Source organism: Mobula birostris, chromosome 22 (assembly GCF_030028105.1).
Source record: "Mobula birostris isolate sMobBir1 chromosome 22, sMobBir1.hap1, whole genome shotgun sequence".
NCBI lineage: Eukaryota > Metazoa > Chordata > Chondrichthyes > Myliobatiformes > Myliobatidae > Mobula > Mobula birostris.
This window is the reverse complement of record NC_092391.1, coordinates 15,366,291-15,386,906: the sequence shown is the minus strand read 5'-3', so window position 1 is coordinate 15,386,906 and position 20,616 is coordinate 15,366,291. Positions and strand designations below refer to the sequence as shown.

General features: G+C 39.3%; 1 protein-coding gene across 1 annotated transcript in view; it reads left to right on the top strand.

Moving 5' to 3' along the window:
- cfap77 (cilia and flagella associated protein 77) overlaps positions 1–20,616 on the top strand; it is a 156,955-nt gene that overhangs the window by 73,036 nt on the left and 63,303 nt on the right. Inside the window, exons 3-4 of the mRNA XM_072239951.1 lie at positions 13,401–13,500; positions 15,794–16,013. Coding sequence (XP_072096052.1) covers positions 13,401–13,500; positions 15,794–16,013 — 320 coding nt within the window. The remainder of the gene's footprint in view (positions 1–13,400; positions 13,501–15,793; positions 16,014–20,616) is intronic.

Below are 20,616 nucleotides of genomic sequence, written 5' to 3'. Positions count from 1 at the left end.
AAATCCACTATGATTCAATGTTGTAAAACAATAAAACATGAAGACTTCCAAGGGAGTTGAATGCCTTTTGTAGGCACTGTATGTTAGGCAACATCTACGGAAAGAGAAAAAGATCTACTATTTCAGATTAATGGCCATTTTGAATTAGTCCAAGTTAGGAAATAAGTATCATTTCAGTTACAGAAAAAAGCTTGGTGAGGACAAAGGGAATGCCTTTGATAGGGATATTAGGCAAATGATGGTGTTGTGAGCTGAGAGAAGGTTTTTATTGTTAATTGAAAGTGACCTGTCTAAAGGAAGTGCACATAGATAGAAAAAACGTAAATATAAGTTAATGAATTAGGACATCTCCTATTTACATCACTTCCAAACAGATCATTTGCAACCAACAAGATGGCACCCACTCTCAGTTGACAGCATTACTATTTATATCAATGTGTTTGTTGATCTTGACCCTATCACAGAAATTCCTTCTCATTCTCATCACTCCTCTCCCTTCTCTGCAACTAAAAACTTGGAGGCTTCTGTACTTTCCTTACTTTTGAAGAACAGTTGGCAACTTAATATATTAAATCATCTCCTGTCTCTATAAATGTTACCTGACCAGTTAAGTATTTTTGCAGCATTTTCCAATATTTTCTATTTTTATTCTTATTTTGTAGTCTCCATTTGAGTGGCTGACAATTGCTGGACTTCTAACTATCAGGGATGTAGTGATAACTAGAATTTTTCCTCACTATTTTCACTGTTTTTTTGACTGCTTGGTTGAAATTGCTGCATCAACTTTACTTTTTTAAGTATATATGATGTTCATTTGGATCAGTTTAAGAATGAAAAGTGAAAATAATATATAAAAAATCTTGCAGAACTCTGCAAGCCATGAGAACTACAATTCTTTCCTCCTTGCCCTCCTTGCTGCCCCCTTTCTACTCACTCAGCAGAATTTGAAGTTTCTTAGAATTTTTAGTGAGCTAGTTTATAGATACAGCACTTCTAAGGTAGGAAAGCTGACAAAGCCATAGATCATCAGGGAACAGTATACTGTAATATTTGCAATATTTCTAAAAGTAGTTGATTTACATTATTCACTATGTTGTTCTATAATTACAAATGTAGGCATATTTGCATTTTCAAGTGTGTGTCGATCATTCATACTATTCTGCTTGTGGTGACAGATATATTGTAGCTTGAGAGCAGGCATTCTGCAAAGATGTCCTGTCATTACTTTCTTGTGATTTGCTCATTGCCCACCATAATCAATTTGTCATTGCTTCTAAAATTCAGAATAAGTATATAAAAGTAATCTTTCCATAATCCAAGTTAAATCTTTGTTTCCTGGGAAGTATATTTTTTGAACTTGCTTCAGAAATACATTTTGTGCTTCCTGATTTAAGAGATTATTTCAACTTAAAAGTGAAATTAAAACCAAGAAAGTAACTTAACAAATAAATAGGGAATAAACAAGGTATATAGTTGCTGCATTTGTTACTTATAATTCAGACAAAAGACATGAAAATATAGTAAAAACAATACAAAGAGGAGCACTAAGGAAAACTGTAGACAAAATTAAGAATGGGGAGGTTGGAAGCAGGGCAGAAAGATGATGACTTAATGAGGTTTAATGAAGCTGTCTGCTATAGGGACAGCTGTCAGCAAGATGCCTACACTCAAGCCTAACAGCTCAATCTCAGGTTCACTACCAAATGGGGTATTTCAATTCTAACAACAGAAACATAGTATTGCAATGAGATACAGGCAATGTGGGTATAAAAATCATTCATAAGATTTATGAAAATTTGTTCCAGAATAATTCTGTTCATTTTTATACCTGAAAGTAACAATAGCTCTATTACATTTTGCTGGTTCAGATTGAATTTGTCATTCACAGGTTATAACAAAAATGCATATGATATTGAAGTAACACACACACACACACACACACACACACACACACACACACACACACACACACACACACAATGCTGGAGGAACTCAGCAGGCCAAGCAGCATCTATGGAAAATAGTACAGTCGACGTTTCGGGCCAAGACCCTTCATTAGGGTTGGAGAAAAAAAGGTGAGGAGTCAGAGTTCGAAGGTGGGGGAGGAGAGCGAAAAACATAAGGTGATAGGTGAAACTGGGAGGTTTGGGATGGAGAAGTGAAGTAAAGAGCTGGGAAGTAGATTAGTGAAAGAAATACAGGACTGGAGAAGGGGGAATCTGATAGGAGAGGACAGAAGGCCATGGAAGAAAGAAAAGGGGGAGAAGCACCAGAAGGCGGTGATGGGCAGGCAAGGAGATAAGATGAGAGAGGGAAATCGAAATGGTAAGGGGGAAGGGCATTATTGGAAGTTCGAGAAATCGATGTTCATGCCATCAGATTGGAGGTTACCCAGATAGAATACAAGGTGTTGCTCCTCCAACCTGAGTATGGCCTCATCATGGCAGTAGAGTCGTCTATGGACTGACATGACAGGATGGGAATGGGATGTAGAATTGAAATGGATGGTCCCCAGGAGACCCTGCTTTTCGTGGTGGACAGAGCGTAGGTGCTTGGTGAAGCGATCTCCTAATCTATGCTGGGTCTCACTGATTTACAGGATGCCACATTGGGAGCACCGGAAACATTAGATGACCCCAACAGAATCCAGGTGAAGTGTCACCTCACCTGGAAGGACTATTTGGTGCCCTGAATGGTAGCAAGGGAGGTGGTGTAGGGGCAGGTGTAGCACTTGTCCCACTTGCAAGGATAAGTGCCAGAAGGGAGATAAGTGGGGAGAGATGAATAGACAAGGAGTCGCGTAGAAGCAATCCCTGTGGAAAGCAGAAAGTTGGGTGGGTGTGGGGGGGGGAGGGAAAGATATGCTTGGTGGTGGGATCCTGTTGGAGATGGCAGAAGTTATGGAGAATTGTGTGCTGGATTTGGAGGCTTCTGGGGTGGTAGATGAGGACAAGAGAAACAAGATGAGGCCGCACTCAGGTTGGAGGAGTCATGTCAGTCCATAGCCTCCTCTATTGCCATGATGATGCCACACTCAGGTTGGAGGTGCAATACCTTGTATTCGTTGTATTCCATTAGGGTAGCCTCCAATCTGATGGCATGAACATCGATTTCTCAAACTTCCGCTAATGTCCCCCCAACCAGCATTCCCCATTCCTGTTTCCCTCTCTCACCTTATCTCCTTGCCTGCCCATCACCTCCCTCTGGTGCTTCTCCCACTTTTCTTTCTTCCATGGCCTTCTGTTCTCTCCTATCAGATTCCTCTTTCTCCAGCCCTGTATCTCTTTCACCAATTAACTTTCCAGCTCTTTACTTCACCCCTTTGTGCTCCCGCAGGTTTCACCTATCTTCTTGTGTTTTTTCTTCCCCTGCCCCCCACCTCCTTACTCTGAGTCCTTATCTTTTTTTCTCAAAACATCATTCTACTCTTCCCCTCCCCCCATAGATGAGTTCCTCCAGCATTGTGTGTGAGTGTCTGTCTGTCTGTCTATGTCCGGTATCTGCAAATTTTCTTCTGTTTATAATATTGAAGTACTGGGCACTCATTTGGCACAATAGACATGGTACTGAAGTAAGTTCGAATCAATGAGATTTCTGCAAGGAAACAAATTAATTGTGATGTAGAAAAGGCCATGAAAAAACTAGTTCAAAAATGATCTGAAAAATCTGAATGTGTAGTTTATTGGTGGCTAATTCTTAATTTGGATTATTTGATCTTATTGATTAAAATAAGATTAGTTTGTAAATATTACACAATTGGGAAGTTGCTAAAAATTAAATTATTAAAAATTGAATACAAATAGATAATTTTTGTATATCCCCATTGCACTATTTGAAGTGACTTATACTGTATTAATTCTGGCAAGTTGACCAGATAGGAAATTGAGCTTTGTTTTTGCTTGATTTCACCAGTCGTTGCACTGTTTGCAGAGCTGACATGAGGTTGGTGACAGAGATTGTGCATTGAAACAATCAACAAAATAAAACATGGTACTTCTTGTACACAATGATCTTTAGAACAACTGCAAAGTTGAATTTCTTCTGCATCAACTCTGACATTGTAGCTTGGATCACCTGTAAGACTTTTCTATTTCGATAGCTAGCCATGTAGTCTCTTTGAATGACAAATAAATCACATTTGTTATAGATATACTACCACTGAGAATTGGACTGAAGGAAACCAAACTAATTTCACACACATATGGCTCAAGTTAAATTGCATGGATTCCCTGTCAAAAATTTCTTGTTGTTCTGCATTGCATAGTTTCTTCTATTGTTGGTCTAAAATTGCACCTTACATTTTGACTGTGCACAGCTTGCTTTATAATGTACTGTAACACCAGACTTAACAAATCATATCTGTTTTAATTTTAAAAATGTAAGCAATTTTAATGCATCTTATTTGAAAAACAAAAGATTAGTTATTAAGATCAGCATGTCCCTTAATACTTTTTCTCCCTGCTACGTGAACCAATATCACACAGGGAAGATATCCTGATCTGCTCAACTTTGCAACTATCTCACGAAGTGTCACCATTCAGAGGATCATTATAAAGGTTCTATGAAGATACTCAGACAATAAATATTAAACCTACTCAAAATCAAAGTATTTTTATTCTTAAAGTATGTATGCAGTATACAACTCTGAGACTCGTCTTTCTGCAGACAGCCACGATAAAAGAAACACCATGGAACCCATTCAAAGAAAACATCAAAACACTCAACATGCAATAAAAAAGAACAACAGATCCATGCAAAAGGCAAAAACGAGCGAATAACACACAGAATATTAAACGTCAAATCGCAGAGTCCTTGAAACAGCCTAGGAATGTTCAGTTCAGTTCCATTTAGCATTGTGTTGTTGTTGACTGCAGGCCACAAAGCCAGTCTACCCCAATCAAAATTGTGCAAAATAGCAATAGAGAAAAGGAGTAACCACGAACTAGAAATATCAACTGCAGAGTTCTCTTAAAAAAAATCCACAAACCGCGCTGATCAAACCTTGCCCAAGACCCAAGACTCCTGCACTTTGCCCCAGCAGCAGCGAATGAGAGGGAGAGGGAGACCAGTCAAATGCAGGCAGACAGTGCTGAACACCTGCTCCTTTTCTGCTCTTTTCCTCATTGATTTCAATCTTTCTCAATGTTTTAATTGGTGAGTTGGTTGAAAATCGGAGCTGTTCATGGGTTCGAGTTCCACCATTAGGCCACACACCCCATTTTCAACCTTGCTCTCAACCATGCCAAATTCCCTTGCAAAAGCAACAGATCGTTCAGTCAGCCCAAAAACACATTATCAAAATATAAATTACAGTCTCCAAGCATGCACAGATTAGTAGTAGAAGTATATTTAAAACAAGAAGGAGGAGAAGTAGTTTTGTGAACTGTCTGCAGGATGTCACCATTTGTCGTGTTGGTCTCTGGTGTTGCTGGCGTCATATTCTCAATGGTCAATCTAATCCTTCCTTCCTATACAGTCTGTACCCATCTATTTTGTTTACACCTATGTCCGTATCTAAGAGTCTTTTAAATGTCTCTATTTTATCAGCTTATATTACCATTCCCAGCAGTGCATTCCAGGGCCACACTACTGTGTTTTTTTCTTTAAAAACTGCCTTTGACATCTCCCCTAAACTTTCCTCCATTCACCTTAAACAAATGTCCTGTGGTATTGGCCTTTGCTGCCCTGGGCAAAAAAGTGCTGACTATCCACTCTGTGTCTCATAATTTTATTCACCCCTATCAATTCACCTCTCATTCTCCGTCACTCCAAAGAGAAAACCTTTAGCTCACTAAATCTTTCCTCATAAGACATGTTCTTTAATCTAGCTAGCATTCTGGTAAACCTCCTCTCCACCACCTCTGAAGCTTCCACATCCTTCCTATAATGAGGCGAACTGAACACTATAGTCTAAAAGTGGTCTATCCGGAGTTTTATAGAGCTGCAACATTAACTCACAGTTCATGAACCCTGTCTCCCGACTAATGAGGCCCAGAACACCATGTGCCTTCATAACCACCCTATCAGCACATGTAGTAAATTTGAGGGATCTATGGACTTGAACCCCAAAATCCCTCTGGCCCTCCACACTGCTAGAAATCCTGCCTTTAATAATGCACTTTGTCTTCAGGTTCAATCTTGCAAAGTATATCACTTTACACATTTACAGATTGAACTCTGTCTGGCACTTCTTTGTCCAACTCTGCATCCTGTCTATATCAACTTGTAACCTTTGACTACCTTCGACACTAACCACAACACCTCCAATCTTAATGTTATCTGCAAACTGATTAATCCACCCCTCCACTTTCTCATCCAAGTCATTTATAAAAATCTTAAAGAGCGGGGGTTCCAGAACAGGTACTGTACTTGCAAAACATCATTAGCCACCAACCTCCAGGCTGAATATGCTTCATAAACAAATTGCTGGAGGAACTCTGCAAATCAAGCAACGCCTAAGGAGGGAGAATAACCAGTTGATGTTTTGGGCCGAAACCCTTTATCAGGACCGGAAAGAAAAGGATAAGAGGTCGAAATAAGAAGGCGAGGGAGGGGAAGGAATACAAGCTGACAAGTGATAGGTCAGATAGGTGAGGGGGAAGGTAGGTTGGTGAAGCTGAGAAGGATAGGTAGAAGAGGGAAAGGGCTTAAGAAGAAGAAATCTGATAGGAGAGGCCTGTGGACCATGGAAAAAATCAAAGGAGGAGGGGATCCAGAGAGAGGTGATTGACAGATGAGAAGAGAAGGGGTGGGAGGGTAACCAAATGGACTGATAAACTCACCTACCTTCCCTCTCACCTGGTCTCACCTATCACCTGCCAATTTGTTCCCCTTCCCCACCTTCTTTTGGCTTCTACCCCATTCCTTTCCAGTCCTTACAAACGATCTCAGTCCAAAATGGTGACAATTCCCCTCTGTAGATGCTGCCCGATGTACTGAATTCCTTCAACATTGTGTGTGTGTGTGTGTGTGTGTGTGTGTGTTGCTTTAGATTTCCAGCATTGCAGAACCTCTCATGTTTAGACTATGCTCCATTTACTACCACTCCCTTTCTTCTGTGGGAAATCAATTCTGAATACATTCAGCCAAGTTTCCATTGAGTCCGTGCCTCATGACTTTCTGGATATGCCTACCAAGATCAGCCTTGTCAAACATCCTTCTAAAATCCATATACACCATATCCGCCACTCTGTCTTCATCAATTTTTTTTTCACCTCTTCAAAAAACTCAATCAGGATTGCCCTCACAAAGCCATACTGACAATCCCTAATAAGATTATGCCTCTCCAAATTTTTGGAAACCCTATCCCTAAGAATCCACTTCAATAGTTTCCCCACCACTGATGTAAGACTTAATGGTCTATAATTCCCAGAATTATCCCTATGACCTTTCTTGAATTACAGAACATTACTTCTCATCCTCCAGTCCTCTGGTACCATTCATGTGGCCAGGGAAAACACAAAGCTCATTATCAATGCTCCAGCAATCTCTTTCCTCACTTCCTGTAGTAACTGGACTATATCCTATCTGGCCCAGGGCTTATCAATCCTAATGTTTTTCAGAAGCACTACCTTTAACCTTAATCTGATCCATCATATTAGCCTGTTCTACAGTGAACTTCATTTGTCAAAGTCCCTTTTCCTGGTGAAAACTGAAGCAAAGTATTCATTGAAGACCTTCCCTACCAACACTGCCTCAAGTTTTCTGTAATCCTATTTTCCAAGATCTTTTCATGTCCCATTCTAGCTCTCCTAAGTTCCTTCTTAAGCTCCTTTATAATTCTCAACAGCACTGTCTGATTTTAGTTTCCTAAACTTAAGTTTCCTTCTTTCCCTTGACTAAATGTTCCACCTCTACCCTCAACTGAGGTTCATTTACCCTACCATATTTACCCTGTCTCAATGAGACAAACCTATCCTTAACTCCATGCTGATGAAGCAAGTGGTCCCTGAATAACCTCCATGTTTCAGCTGTGCATTTGCAAGAGAACATCTTGCAGTTAATGATGAAGTTTTAAAGTGTGGTTAGTGTTGTACTGCAAGGAAATACATACTTAAACACAAAATTCCATAGTTAGCAATGTGATAACATTAAGGTAACCTGTTTTAGTGGTATCAATTTAGTAGTACCAGAAGTTTGCAGATAATACCACTCTAGAGGACCGTAACTCAAATAGAGATGCAGGAAGGAGATAGAGAGCCTAGTGATATGTTGTCATGACAACAACCTTTCTGAGTAAACTCTTCTCGGGCTTCCAGCCGGGTACAGGTATCAATTATAACCGACATTTCAATGACAAACTCTGCTATCTTCATCAGGGATAATGCTTGGGCAATCATCATGATTGAAGATAGCAGAGTTTGTTATCGAAACGTTGGTTATAATTGATACCTGTACCCAGCTGGAAGCCCGAGGAGAGTTTATTCATCATATATGACTAGAAAACACTAGATCTTTTTTTTAAAAACAACCTTTCCCTCAATGTTAGCAAAATAAAAGAGCTGGTCATTGATGTCAAGAAGGGGATGGTGGCCACCTCACCTATTTTTATTGATGCATCATAGAAAGCATCCTACCGCATGCATTGTGTCTTGGTATGACAACTGCTCTGACTACGACCACAATAAACCGCAGAGCACATCACGGAAACCAGCCTCCCCTCCATGAACTCTCCTTCAGTATGGCAACCAACATAATCAGTGATCCCCACTCACCCAGATATTCTCTTTTCTTTTTCTTCCCATCAGTCAAAAAATTCAAAAGCATGAAAGCACATATCACAAGGCTCAAGGGCAGCATCTTTAAGACTATTGATTGGTTCCCTAGTCTGATAAGCTGGACTCTTCACCTTACAATCTACCTCATTGTGATCCTGCACCTTGCTGTCAACCTGCACTACACTTTCTGTGTACTGTAACACTTTATTTCACACTGTTATTGTTTATACTAACTTAATGCACTGTTGTAATGTATTTATCTGTGTGGACAATATGCAAGACAAATTTTCCACTGTACCTTGGTATATGTGACAATAGTAAACCAATTTACCAATATACCAATTGCAAAATACTTCTCATCATCAAAATTGTTCAATGGAATGCTTTACATTCATCTGAAAAGCAGCTAAGACCTTAGTTTTAATGCTCCCTCATAACAATGGCTTCTCTGACAAAAAGCTGACATTACTGCACTGAATTATCAACCAAGATTTTACACCCATGCCTCTGAACTAAGGAACAAAGCCCAAATCAACTAATTCAGGGACATGTGATACTAGTTCATACCACCCGCTGAGCTTTTTGTCATTTTTTTCTGCTCAAGGCTAGCCTTGAAAAACTGAAAACATTGAAAAGGAAATCGCAAGGCCACAAAGCAATTTTCTGTCCCACGAGACTATTTCCTTCAAGCGGTTACATCCATTTTCCCAGTTGCCCCTTAAGGGATGTTTGGTGTACTGCAATGTTACCCTTTGCCCTATTCCACTCACAGGATGCTAGTGCAAGACCCAACACAGAACCCCAGCAAAAAAGATATTGGCCTGCTGAAAACCAGAAACTATTGCTTGTAATGCTGATAGTTTACCTAATTTTGAATCAATTTGCTGTTGGTTTTTTTTCTTCATCACAAGTTTCCCCTCTCAGAGTTCTTCCATTAAAATTATATTTCTGGTTTGTAGCATTTACAGCTTAGATTAGAGGTGATTAGATTGGTTTTTAAACAGGAATTTGTGGAAGTATGGGTAGGGAAGCTAAGTAAGTGTAGATTACATTTGTATGACTATTGAATTAATCACACTAAGCTTGAACAATCAGACACATAAATATTATTTCATAAGGTTGGGTTTAGGCAAACATTAAAGAAATAACAGGACAGTTAGCATCTCTTTAGTTTTCTAAAACTATTTCCCATTGAATCACTGAGTGAAAAGAATGTTCCTTTGCACAAAAAGCGGGAAATTCTAATCCTTCACTATTTTGGAATGTGTTGCCAGAAATGGCACGTTGACACTCGAGAGTTAAGTGGAGATTTGCTGCATTGTTGTTATGTACTTTGTCAGGTTTCTTCTCCAAAGAGCACTCTTGGCCAGATTTTCACAGGAAAGATAATGAGACTCGTTTGTTCAGATGTGAAAAGAACAACCACCATTTTTAGGCATTCCTAGGCTCTTCAGAGCACCCAGATCAGATGATATGCAAATGATCACCAGCAGTATTGGCTGAAAGAACATCCAATCGGCTCTTTATCTTCTGGCGACTTTATTCCCAGAATGACTTCACCATGGAGACAGGTTAAAGAAATATAGATGCAGTCGGAAGGTCAGTTAATCCCTCAAATACTGAAAAGCCAAAATGTTCACAGGGGGAATTCATTTTAAAACTAAATAAAAAGGATGATCTTTGTTTCCTTGATTCAGCAGTTCTGTAAAATAGCAGGAACTTGTTTCACCATCCAAAAGCTACATGCTATAATCTCTGAGCTGTCATTGATCCAAGTGAATCAATTCCTTAATATTATAAGTAAACATGAATACAAATGAATACTAAATTTGATTCTGAAATTCACTGATATTTCTCTAAATATCATGAATTACCTTTTGACATCAGTTACTTCTCTATGTTACAAAAGAAAACTGTACATTGTTAGGTAAAATAATTAGCAAGTTATCAGCCACACAAATTAACTGGAAACTGAATATTTTAAGGAAATTTTGGAAGTGAAAATATTATGTTATAAATCTTTGGGAAAATTTGATTTTGCAAAACTATGTCTCAGTATTTGAAGAGGTTGCGATTCTCTTTCTACAACTGCAAATGATTAACAATAATTCAGTGCATTGGTCATATAAATATTTTGATTTATTAGCATTTTCTTACTTTTATTAAAATTAAATAGGTAATGATCAAAGATTAACTCCATCTAAAAATTAATCATGAAATTCAATAGCCTCAGAAAACAGCTTCACAAAATAAGGATTGAAACTTGCGTACACTGATTTCTTTGTGCAATTGCTTGACAATAGCATAGGGGTGCACTAAAGATCCATTATTATGCCAATTCACTCACAGGCCACATTCTGGACTCCAACAGGCTTTCAAAAGTATTTATATATTCATAAAGAGTATAAAACTATAATAATGTACATTTATGCTTTGAGATGCCAGGTTCTACAAAATTTAATGGTTTTATCCTAAAATGGTGTGCTTTTTTTTTTGCAGTTACTAATAGCAGGAATGCATATTTGATGAAGTGCTGTCCAATAATACCTTAAGAGTTTCTGTTTTCATGTATGTTAATAAGGAAACTTTATCAAGGTCTATAAAATGTGTTGAGTATAGTCCATTGAAATTTCACATATTCACCAGCCCTTTATGAAAAACACCAGAATAAAAATATCTATTTGTTCTCAAAATTGCTTTATCCACCTGTAGATGATGTTTTCATTGCACATTCATTATTAAAAGTATAATAAGTCCATCTCTGAATATGTACTACAAATATAACCCTATATGTCATTCAAATAATTAAGGAGGCCAGTTTCATAGTGTGCAAGAAGTACAATTTTCAAACTTAGGCTAGTAAAACTCACCACTAACATCTACTACGAACCTACTGACGCCCACAGCTACTACTGTACTATACATCTCCTCTCACCCTGTCACTTGCAGGGATGCCATTCCTTTTTCTCAATTCCTCCACCTCCATCTGTTCTCAGTAGGAACCTTCCACTCCAGCACTTCTGAGATCGCTTCCTTTGCCAGAAAACAGAGCATTCACGCCCCTTCCCCCCCCCCCACTGTTATTCATAGTGCCCTCAATACATAATTTCTGTTTCCCACATTTCTGCCCTTACCCCATCCGTCCCCAGGAAAAGCAAGAATAGAACTCTTCTCATTCACACCTACCAACAAATCACCTACTCACTTAGCGTATCATTCTTCACAACTATTCAGCTACATCGTCCCCTCCCCTTTTTTTCACTTTCTGGAGGGATCACTCTCTCCAGACTCCCTAGTCCACCCGTCCTTCCCTCATACCATTTTTCCTCCACAACACTTTCCACTGTAACTGTAAAAGGTATAACACCTGTCCTTGCATGTCTTCCCTCACCACCATCCAGGGCCCTAAACAGTCTATGCAGGTGAGGCAGTCTTTCACATGCATATCCCCCAACATCACTGATTGCATCCTTTGCTCCCATTGTGGCCTCCTCTACATTAGTAAGATTGGACACAGACTGGGTGACCACTTCGCCGAGCACCTTCATTCCATCCATCATGGCCATCTGGATCTCATGCTTGCCAGACATTTTAATTCTTTCTCCCACTCCCATAACAACATGCTGGTCCTCAGCCTTCTCAATTGCTAATTTGAAGCTAAGTGCAAGCTGGAGAAATGGTACCTCTTATTTCAGCTGGACAGCTTGCAACCTGGTGGTATGAACATTTGAGTTCTCCAACTTTTAGTAACTATTTCTTTTCTGTCCCTTTTATCTCCCCTCCTAATCTACCTAGCCTCCATTACCTTACCTTTTTCTCCTCCTCTACGCTTCCCAATAACTCATCCTCCCATGCACTCCTCCACTAGTTCTCCTCCCCCACTACTCTCCTCTCTCTGAACACCTTTCTCCCTTTATTCAGTTTTCCACCCTCCTTTCCTGTTAGATTGCATCACCTTCAGGCCATCCATCTTCTCCCAGCTTCCAGTGGCACTCCCACTCTTCTCTCCCCTATCTGCCCGTCAACCCCAACCCTTCACTTGGATCCACCAATCACCTACCAGCTTCCGCTGCACCCCTTCCCTCTACCTTTTTATACTGGCTATCATCCACTATCTTTCTGATAGATGATGGGTCTCAACCTAAAACATTGACTCTCCATTTTCTTCCGTAGATGCTGCCCGATTTGCTGAGCTCCTCCAGTGTTTTGTATGTGCGTTAACCAGCTGATTATTTTAGTTATGCATATGGTATGGTTGTGGAGGAGACACTGCTATATTGACCAGGCAGCACAAATCACACAACAAGCTGGAAGCTTTTCTGTTGCTCCGACAGAAGTCACCACATAACTCAGTATCACAAGTTACTACAGTCACTCAGCTTCAGTAGGACTGGTGTGGGGTTTAGGGTGATAAATAAATAAAATAAATTTATTTGCATTCACAAAGTTAAATCAATTTGTTTATATTTTGGGGAACTATAAGCATTGTGGTTCCAGATAAAAGTTATTAAATGAGGATTTTAGAAAGGGAAAAACAGCTATTTATTCTTGATTACTGCTCTGTATATTCCAGAAGGCTGCAGGCTTTATTTCAATCTTTTATATTTGGATACTAGAATGATAAAATGCAGACTACAAGGACTGTTTCATTAACTAGCTAATGCTATTTATTGTCTGTTTTAGTCAGAACTTGGCAAGCCGAAAAGGAATGGCACTACACTACCAGGACCAAATTATGTGTATGGGACATACAACAGAGTCTTTGATGGTGGAGTTCCTGCGGGTAATGAGGCACAGTTTTGAATTTTATGCTGTAGAAGTCTTAACTTTAATACCATCATAGAATTGAAAGAACCACTCAGAGTATTGGGTCAAAGTTTCCAAAAAATGGATTTCAAGATGAATCTCATTTCCCAGCTTTTGACCTAAATCTCTCTATGTAATACTGTTAAATGCTTGTATGGATGCTTTCTAAATTTGGTGATTTTTTTTTCTCTCTATCACGTTTTCAGGCAGTGAGTTTCGAATCACCATCGCTCATTTAGTGAAAAAATATTTTTCTCAATGCCTCTTACCTTGGTTATTGACCTCTCTGGTAGGGGAAATAGATCCATACAATTTACAATGTCAAAGCCTCTCATCATTTTATATAGTTCAATTCAATCTCCCCAGTATTGTTTGTTATTAAGAAAATGACCTAGCCAGCTTTCTCTTCTGACAAGTGTAATGTGTACTCAGTTTTTCTTTCCAAACATGTCCAATCTACTATATATTCCTAGCATTTTCTGTTTTATTTCAGATTTCCAGTATCTGCAATTTTTAAAAAATCATTTATTGTGGATTCTTTGTTTGTCTTCCTTAAATGCTTTACCTCACACTTCTCCTACTGTTTTTCAAATGCCACTTTTCATACTTGCTTCACCAGTTCATTGATATTCTTCTGTAACATCGGACTTGTCTACTCACTATTAACCACTGTTCATATACTCAGCAAATTTCTCCCTCTCTTTTTTGGCAGCCCTACATTTGTCTATAGAATTTGTACATGCCACAAAAGTCAACAAACCTAATAATGAATCCTACAGCACACCACTGCATTCCCCTGCACTTGTAAGTAAGATTTCTCTTTAGCAATATCCTTCACTTTCCGCTATTGAGGCAATTTTTAATCTAGCTTGCTGCTTTCCTTAGCATTCCATGAGACTTTAGTTTCTGGATCGACATATCATGTGAGACTGCCAATACCTTGCTAAGGTCCAAGTGAGCTACATTAAGTATGCTACACTCATGGATATTATTTGCTGTCTGCTCAAAATGCATGCTGACTATCATTTATTAAACTTTCTCTCTTCAAGTACGAACTAATACTCCTCTCCTTTTTTATCTCTCTAACAATTTGCCCACCACCATGGTCAGATCATGACTTATAACTTAGTCCAGCCATTTTTAAACAAATTATCACAACAGCCATACCTCCAATACCTTGCCTGTCGCCAAAGGGCATTGGAAGATTGCGGTTATAGCTTACACTGTCCTTGTTCTTTCTTCTTTTAAGACCAAAGCTTGCATCTTGCATCTTGGTAATCTTCATTCATAGGCTGGGGTTGACTTTCCCCTGAATGATTATTCCTTAACACAGGAACATTAGACCCATTTTTTTTTGTTTTGCTTCCTGGATTGACTACTAAATCTTCAGCATACCCAAGACCTTTAGTACATTTCAGACTCTCATATGGCAGAATTGAGGGATGAACCAGTGAACCAGGATCAGTAGTTGGGAAGATATGCTGCATTGGGAATCATTACAGATCAGAAAACAGTATTTCGGAGAGCAAGGGATATTATGGGAGTTGGGGAGGTCAAGAATCAACATTAAAAAGCTAAATCAAGAATGAGCCTTAGGAAATCAGTTTTATGAGAGGGATCAAGGTGTGACTTTAAGAAGGGCATTGGGGATCAGGTTTGTAGAGGGAAATTGCAGACAGCTTTACAGCATGGATTGGGTGTTGGCATCATAGAGAGAAATAGGGCTGTGATTACTGAGAGGGTTCTAGGACTCAGCAATTTCAGTGCAGGGGATTGTAGCTCAAAGACAGCAATCAAGGAATTAGGGAGTGAACTGGGGATCAAAGTGTGGTTATGCAGGAATGGTGCAGGGAGCCAAAGGATAAATGTAAGTAATCCATGCTGTGATGAAAAGACTTCATCCTGTGGGTACCCGATTATGGGTGGACTTATGGCACATTACCAAAGTTCTCCTGCAGTTCATTACATACATCATTCAGTGTACCTTTGGCATGGAAATCAGATCAGGAGTGCAAGGGTGACTCATTAACAAGCACCTGGTTGAATTTTTGGAGTGATATGATAACAAACATTTTAAATTTGTTTCACATTTCATTTGGTTGCACAATACTGAAGAATGAAAGAAATTATAAATGGGGAAAAACGTGAACAGAGTAAGAATGTTGAAATTGGGCATGGTATCAGTTCATTTAATAATAGGTCAGGAAAGAAAATCTGTGCTTCCATACATGTAACATTTTAAGATAAGTTTTCAATTTTTTTTGACTCAGCTATTGGTCAATGGCGAAGTATCCAACCCAAAGCACAGGCAAAGTTGCAAAAACTGAAGCGTAACTTTACTACACTAAATAAAGCAGCAATTAAAGCTGGACTGGTAACTCCACGAGAGATCTACCAATTTAGGGCAACACATGACATTGGAACTATAACAGATAAAGAAGAAAAGAAAGTAACTGTGCTTCCTGATATAACTCATGGAATATCCACCCGGTAAGACATTAAAAATATATCCTTATTTTAATCATAACTGCCTATAACTATAAGACATGGGAGTGGAATTAGGCCATTCAGCCCATCAAATCTACTCCACCATTTCGTCATAGGTGGTTTATTATCTCTTTCAACCCTATTCTCCTGCCTTTTCCCCATAATCTTTTACACCCTGACTAACCAGGAACCTAGCCACTAGTGGTGTAGTGGCAGCCACACCGGACTTTGAGGTGAGTGGTCCTGGGTTCAAATCCAGCCGGCTCCTTGCACACTTTCCACCTGTACTGGGTTGTGTGCCGATCTAGCAACTCAATCTCATAAAAAAGACAAAATACTAAAGAAACAAGGTTGCCACCTGATGCGTCACAAGGCACGGGAAGGAGCAACAGCCAAGAACCTATCAACCTCCATTTCAAATATCCCCAATGACTTGGCCTCCACAGCCATCCGTGGCAAAGAATTCCACAGTCTCAGCACCCTCTGGTGAAAGATATTCCTTCTTATCTGTTCTAAATGGATATCCCTCTGTTCTGAGGCTACATATTCTGGTCCTAGACTCACCCACAATTGGAAACATCCTCTCCACATCTACTCTGTCTAGGCCTTTCAATATTCAATAGGTTTCAATGAGATCCCCCCTCATTCTTCTAAATTCTGGTGAGTACGGGCCAGCCATCAAATGCTCCTCATCCCTTTCATTCCTGGATTCATTCTCATGAACCTCTTCTGGACCCTCCCCAATGCCAGCACATTTTTTCTTAGATAAGGGGCTCAAAACTGCTTATAGTACTGCAAGTGCGGTCTAACCAATGCCTTATAAAGCCTCAGCATCACATCCTTGCTCTTATATTCTAGTGCTCTTGAAATGACTGCTAGCATTTCATTTGCCTTTCTTACTATTGACTCAACCTGCAAGTTAACCTTTAGGGAATTCTGTACGAGGACTCTGAAGTCCTTGTGTACCTCTGATTTTTGAGTTTTCTCCCCATTTAGAAAACAGTCTACACCCTTATTCCTCCTACCAAAGTACATGACCACACACTTCCCTACACTATATTCCATCTGCCACTTCTTTGCCTATTCTCCCAATCTGTCCAAGTCCTTCTGCATGATCCCTGCTTCCTCACCGCTACCTGTCCTTCCACCTCTCTTTGTATCATCTGCAAACTTGGCCACAAAGTCATCAATTCTGTCATCCAAATCATTGACATATAACATGAAAGGAAGCGGTCCCTATACTGACTCCTGCAGAACACCAATGCTCCCTGTCAGTTAACCAAAATAGCCATTTTTAAAAAAAAATCCCTGCTAGTATCTTTACTGTAATACCATGGTCTCTTATCTTGTTAACAGCACCTTGTCAAAGGCTTACTTTATGGTCTCCTTTATTCTTCCCTGAAGATATTGACGATGTTAATGATGTGTTCTCATTAATGTGGCTCGTTACACATCTCAAGAAACAAATGGTGAAAACTGTTGAAAATTGGCTTGCCCTGAGTGGAGCAACTATTTACAAATTTCTGGTTGCAAAATTATTTATTGAGATGGAGCAATGTGGCTGTGGGTACTGAGGAGGACAAGACCACAGCTAGAAGCTGTATTTTAGCTACCCTTGCTTCAGTGAAAAAGTCTGTGGCAGATTTTCCTTCATTCTGTTCAGGACTGTGATTTGGATGCACTAGCATAGAAATTCAATTATGTGTTGCAGTTTATTTTTATATTAACCAATTTCCATTATCTGGAATGAACTGTGATTTCAGGCTCATTTTACTTCACTCATGAAATTTAACTGGGCAATTGGGAGCACACGTTTGCATTTGCACATCTAAAAGTTGGTGTGAGAGGGCGGGAAAGGGGCTTGTTTTACTGTTGTTGTCTTGTTTGTTGCTGCTGCTCATGTTGTTCTACTGAACATGATGGGCATGCTATGCTGGTGCCAGAATATGTGGCAACGCTTGGGAGCTGCCCCCAGCACACCCTTGGATGACTCCCCCTCCTTCCTCATTTCCGGCCATGGCGATAAACCTTTGTCCATCTAAAGGTGCCATACCTGTTTGCTTGAGAGTTAAGTCAGCCAAGTCCATCATAAGATCATGAAATCTGTAGATCATTAAATTGATTTGATAGTACATGCTTAAGGGGAAATTACATGCTGTAGGTTTCAGTGAGAGTAATTCCAAGAAAATATATTTAGAAGTATTGTATGTAGCCAGCAGAATGTCATCGTAGTTCACCGGTGCTGTCTTCACCACCTCCATCCACCTTTCAAACGAAATCCTACCAAACACCACGCATTTGGAATGTGTGAGGAAACTAGACTACCCAGAGGAAACTCATTCACAGGCATGCAAACTTCACACAGGCATCACCAATAGCTAGCCTTGAACGGCATACTGTATCTGGAAAACAACCTATTGCACCAATGAGACATTTTTATTGTCCAATCCTGCTAAGGTAAGTCCCAAGATGTACTTTTTATACTATAGTTCCGCTGCCCTGCCAATACACTACCAACCACTGCATACTCCCTGATAAAGGCCTCAGTCTCCAACCAGTGTTTTTTGAGGTGCTGATTTCTGGCCATCTACACACTACTTGCCCTAAACAGTGTATATTATTGCATCCATAACTTCCCCATAAAAGCATCTTTTCCTCTCTGCCCTCTATGCCCACAACTCCCTATTCCTTCTTCCATTCCTGTCCTTAATCCCAGCTCCTACAATTTCTTTCACACCATGGAATGACCACAATTTATTTTTACAATATTTGGCTTCTATACTCATATACAAGCCAAATTTACAAAATGTCACAGTTCCTTGCCCAGATTCCATCCAAATCCTCAGTATTTGATAGGACCTTTATTTATATGCACTTGGCTCTTGCTGGCAGGAATGCTGATCATCTGAATTGTGGTTGGTTTGTAAATGGTAAAGGATGATCTTACATTTAAATAATGGTTTTTAATGTCTCAAAGCTTTTAAATAGATTATTGCTTCTGTTAAGATAATGACCGGTGGAATTTTATATTAACATGCTAATGTCAGTATTGCCAATAATATTCTGTTCAGTGTTCTTGGCAATTTTCACATTGCCCAACTGGATTTCATTCATTTCTGCTGCCACAGGGCTCCTTCCAGGTATTCCTTTCCTCATTTTTCACATACCAGATTGTGATCTAACACAAAATACAGTAAAAAGTTATTTGTGTTCTTTTATTCTGAGATTTCAAATTGGACCTTAGCATAATCTACTCTGCCTCTTTTGTAATTTCATATTTTTGTCAATTTTTCAAGGTGTATAATCCTGTTGATCCCATTCTTTTCAAAGATCTGCTAGTCTCTTGTCAATTATTCATACTTCACTTAATTTTTGTAACCATGTGTTTCTAATTTTAGCCACAGATATGAAAGTGCTTGTGCCAAATGGGTAGTTAATATTATCAGAGGCAGGTCAAGGTCAGGCAACTAATCTGCTGCCAGACGATGGATAAATTGCTGAAGCAGTTAAGGAGACAATGACTATTATTTTTAACAGGATTCCTACTTATAACCCATGTTGCCTAAAGGTAAAACGACATTAAAATGTTCTGATTATGGAGCAAAGGAGTTGCAGTGCTTTTACCACATTTATCAAGCTGATCTGCTAATCTACAGTTCCATGATCACCCAACTCCACAAACACCAACCCTCCACTGGTGACCAACCCTCCTTAATCAGTCTCTGCAAACCCCCACCACCAGCACTGACTGCCCTCAAGATTGCCACCTCAGTGCCTCTCTGATCCCAACACTAATCTGATTTCCCCATCACTGCTCCTGAAATCCAGCACTCCTTTGATCAACTTCTGCAGCTCCCCTTCCTGATCCATCCCTTCATGGCCCTTAATTGATTCGAGTTTCCCTTCTCATCTCTTTCTGACATCCCTAGTGAAAATCTTTGAACTTCCCATCATTCCTCCAAGCAACATCTACTTAAAACAACCATAAATCTTACCTCTCAATCGGAGTTCTTACAAATAAGTACACATGCCATTGGGCTAAAACTTAAAATGTAGAATATTAAATATTGACACACCCAGGACTCTTATTTTCCGTGCTGGCAAACATTTGCATACAAACTAGTGTTGAATGTTACCAACAACTGATTATCATCTTCATAAATCTGACTGAAAACCTGCAAACAAACACAAAGTGCTGGAGGAACTCAGCAGGCCAGGCAACATCTATGGAAAAAAGTGCAGTCGACATTTTGGGCTGAGACCCTTTGGCAGGACCTGGGGTTCATTTCAATGAAGAATTAGGTTAAGAATACAGGTGAATGTCTTACCAAAATTTATTATTTAGGTATATGAATATTAAATTTATTGCATAAGTGATGAACATTGACATTAAGGAGATGCAAGCATTAAAGGGAAATATTGTATTTACCTGGAGGGTGTTAGAAAATATTTTAACAAGTTAGCACATTCTCAAATATTTTAGAGCTAAATAATATATGAGGGGAAAAATGTTGCGTTGACTATTTTAAAATATTATGGGCAGAAATGTGTCAGCATGTCCAAAATAAGGGTGTTTTGCTTTTAAAAATCAGCTTAAACTAAACTC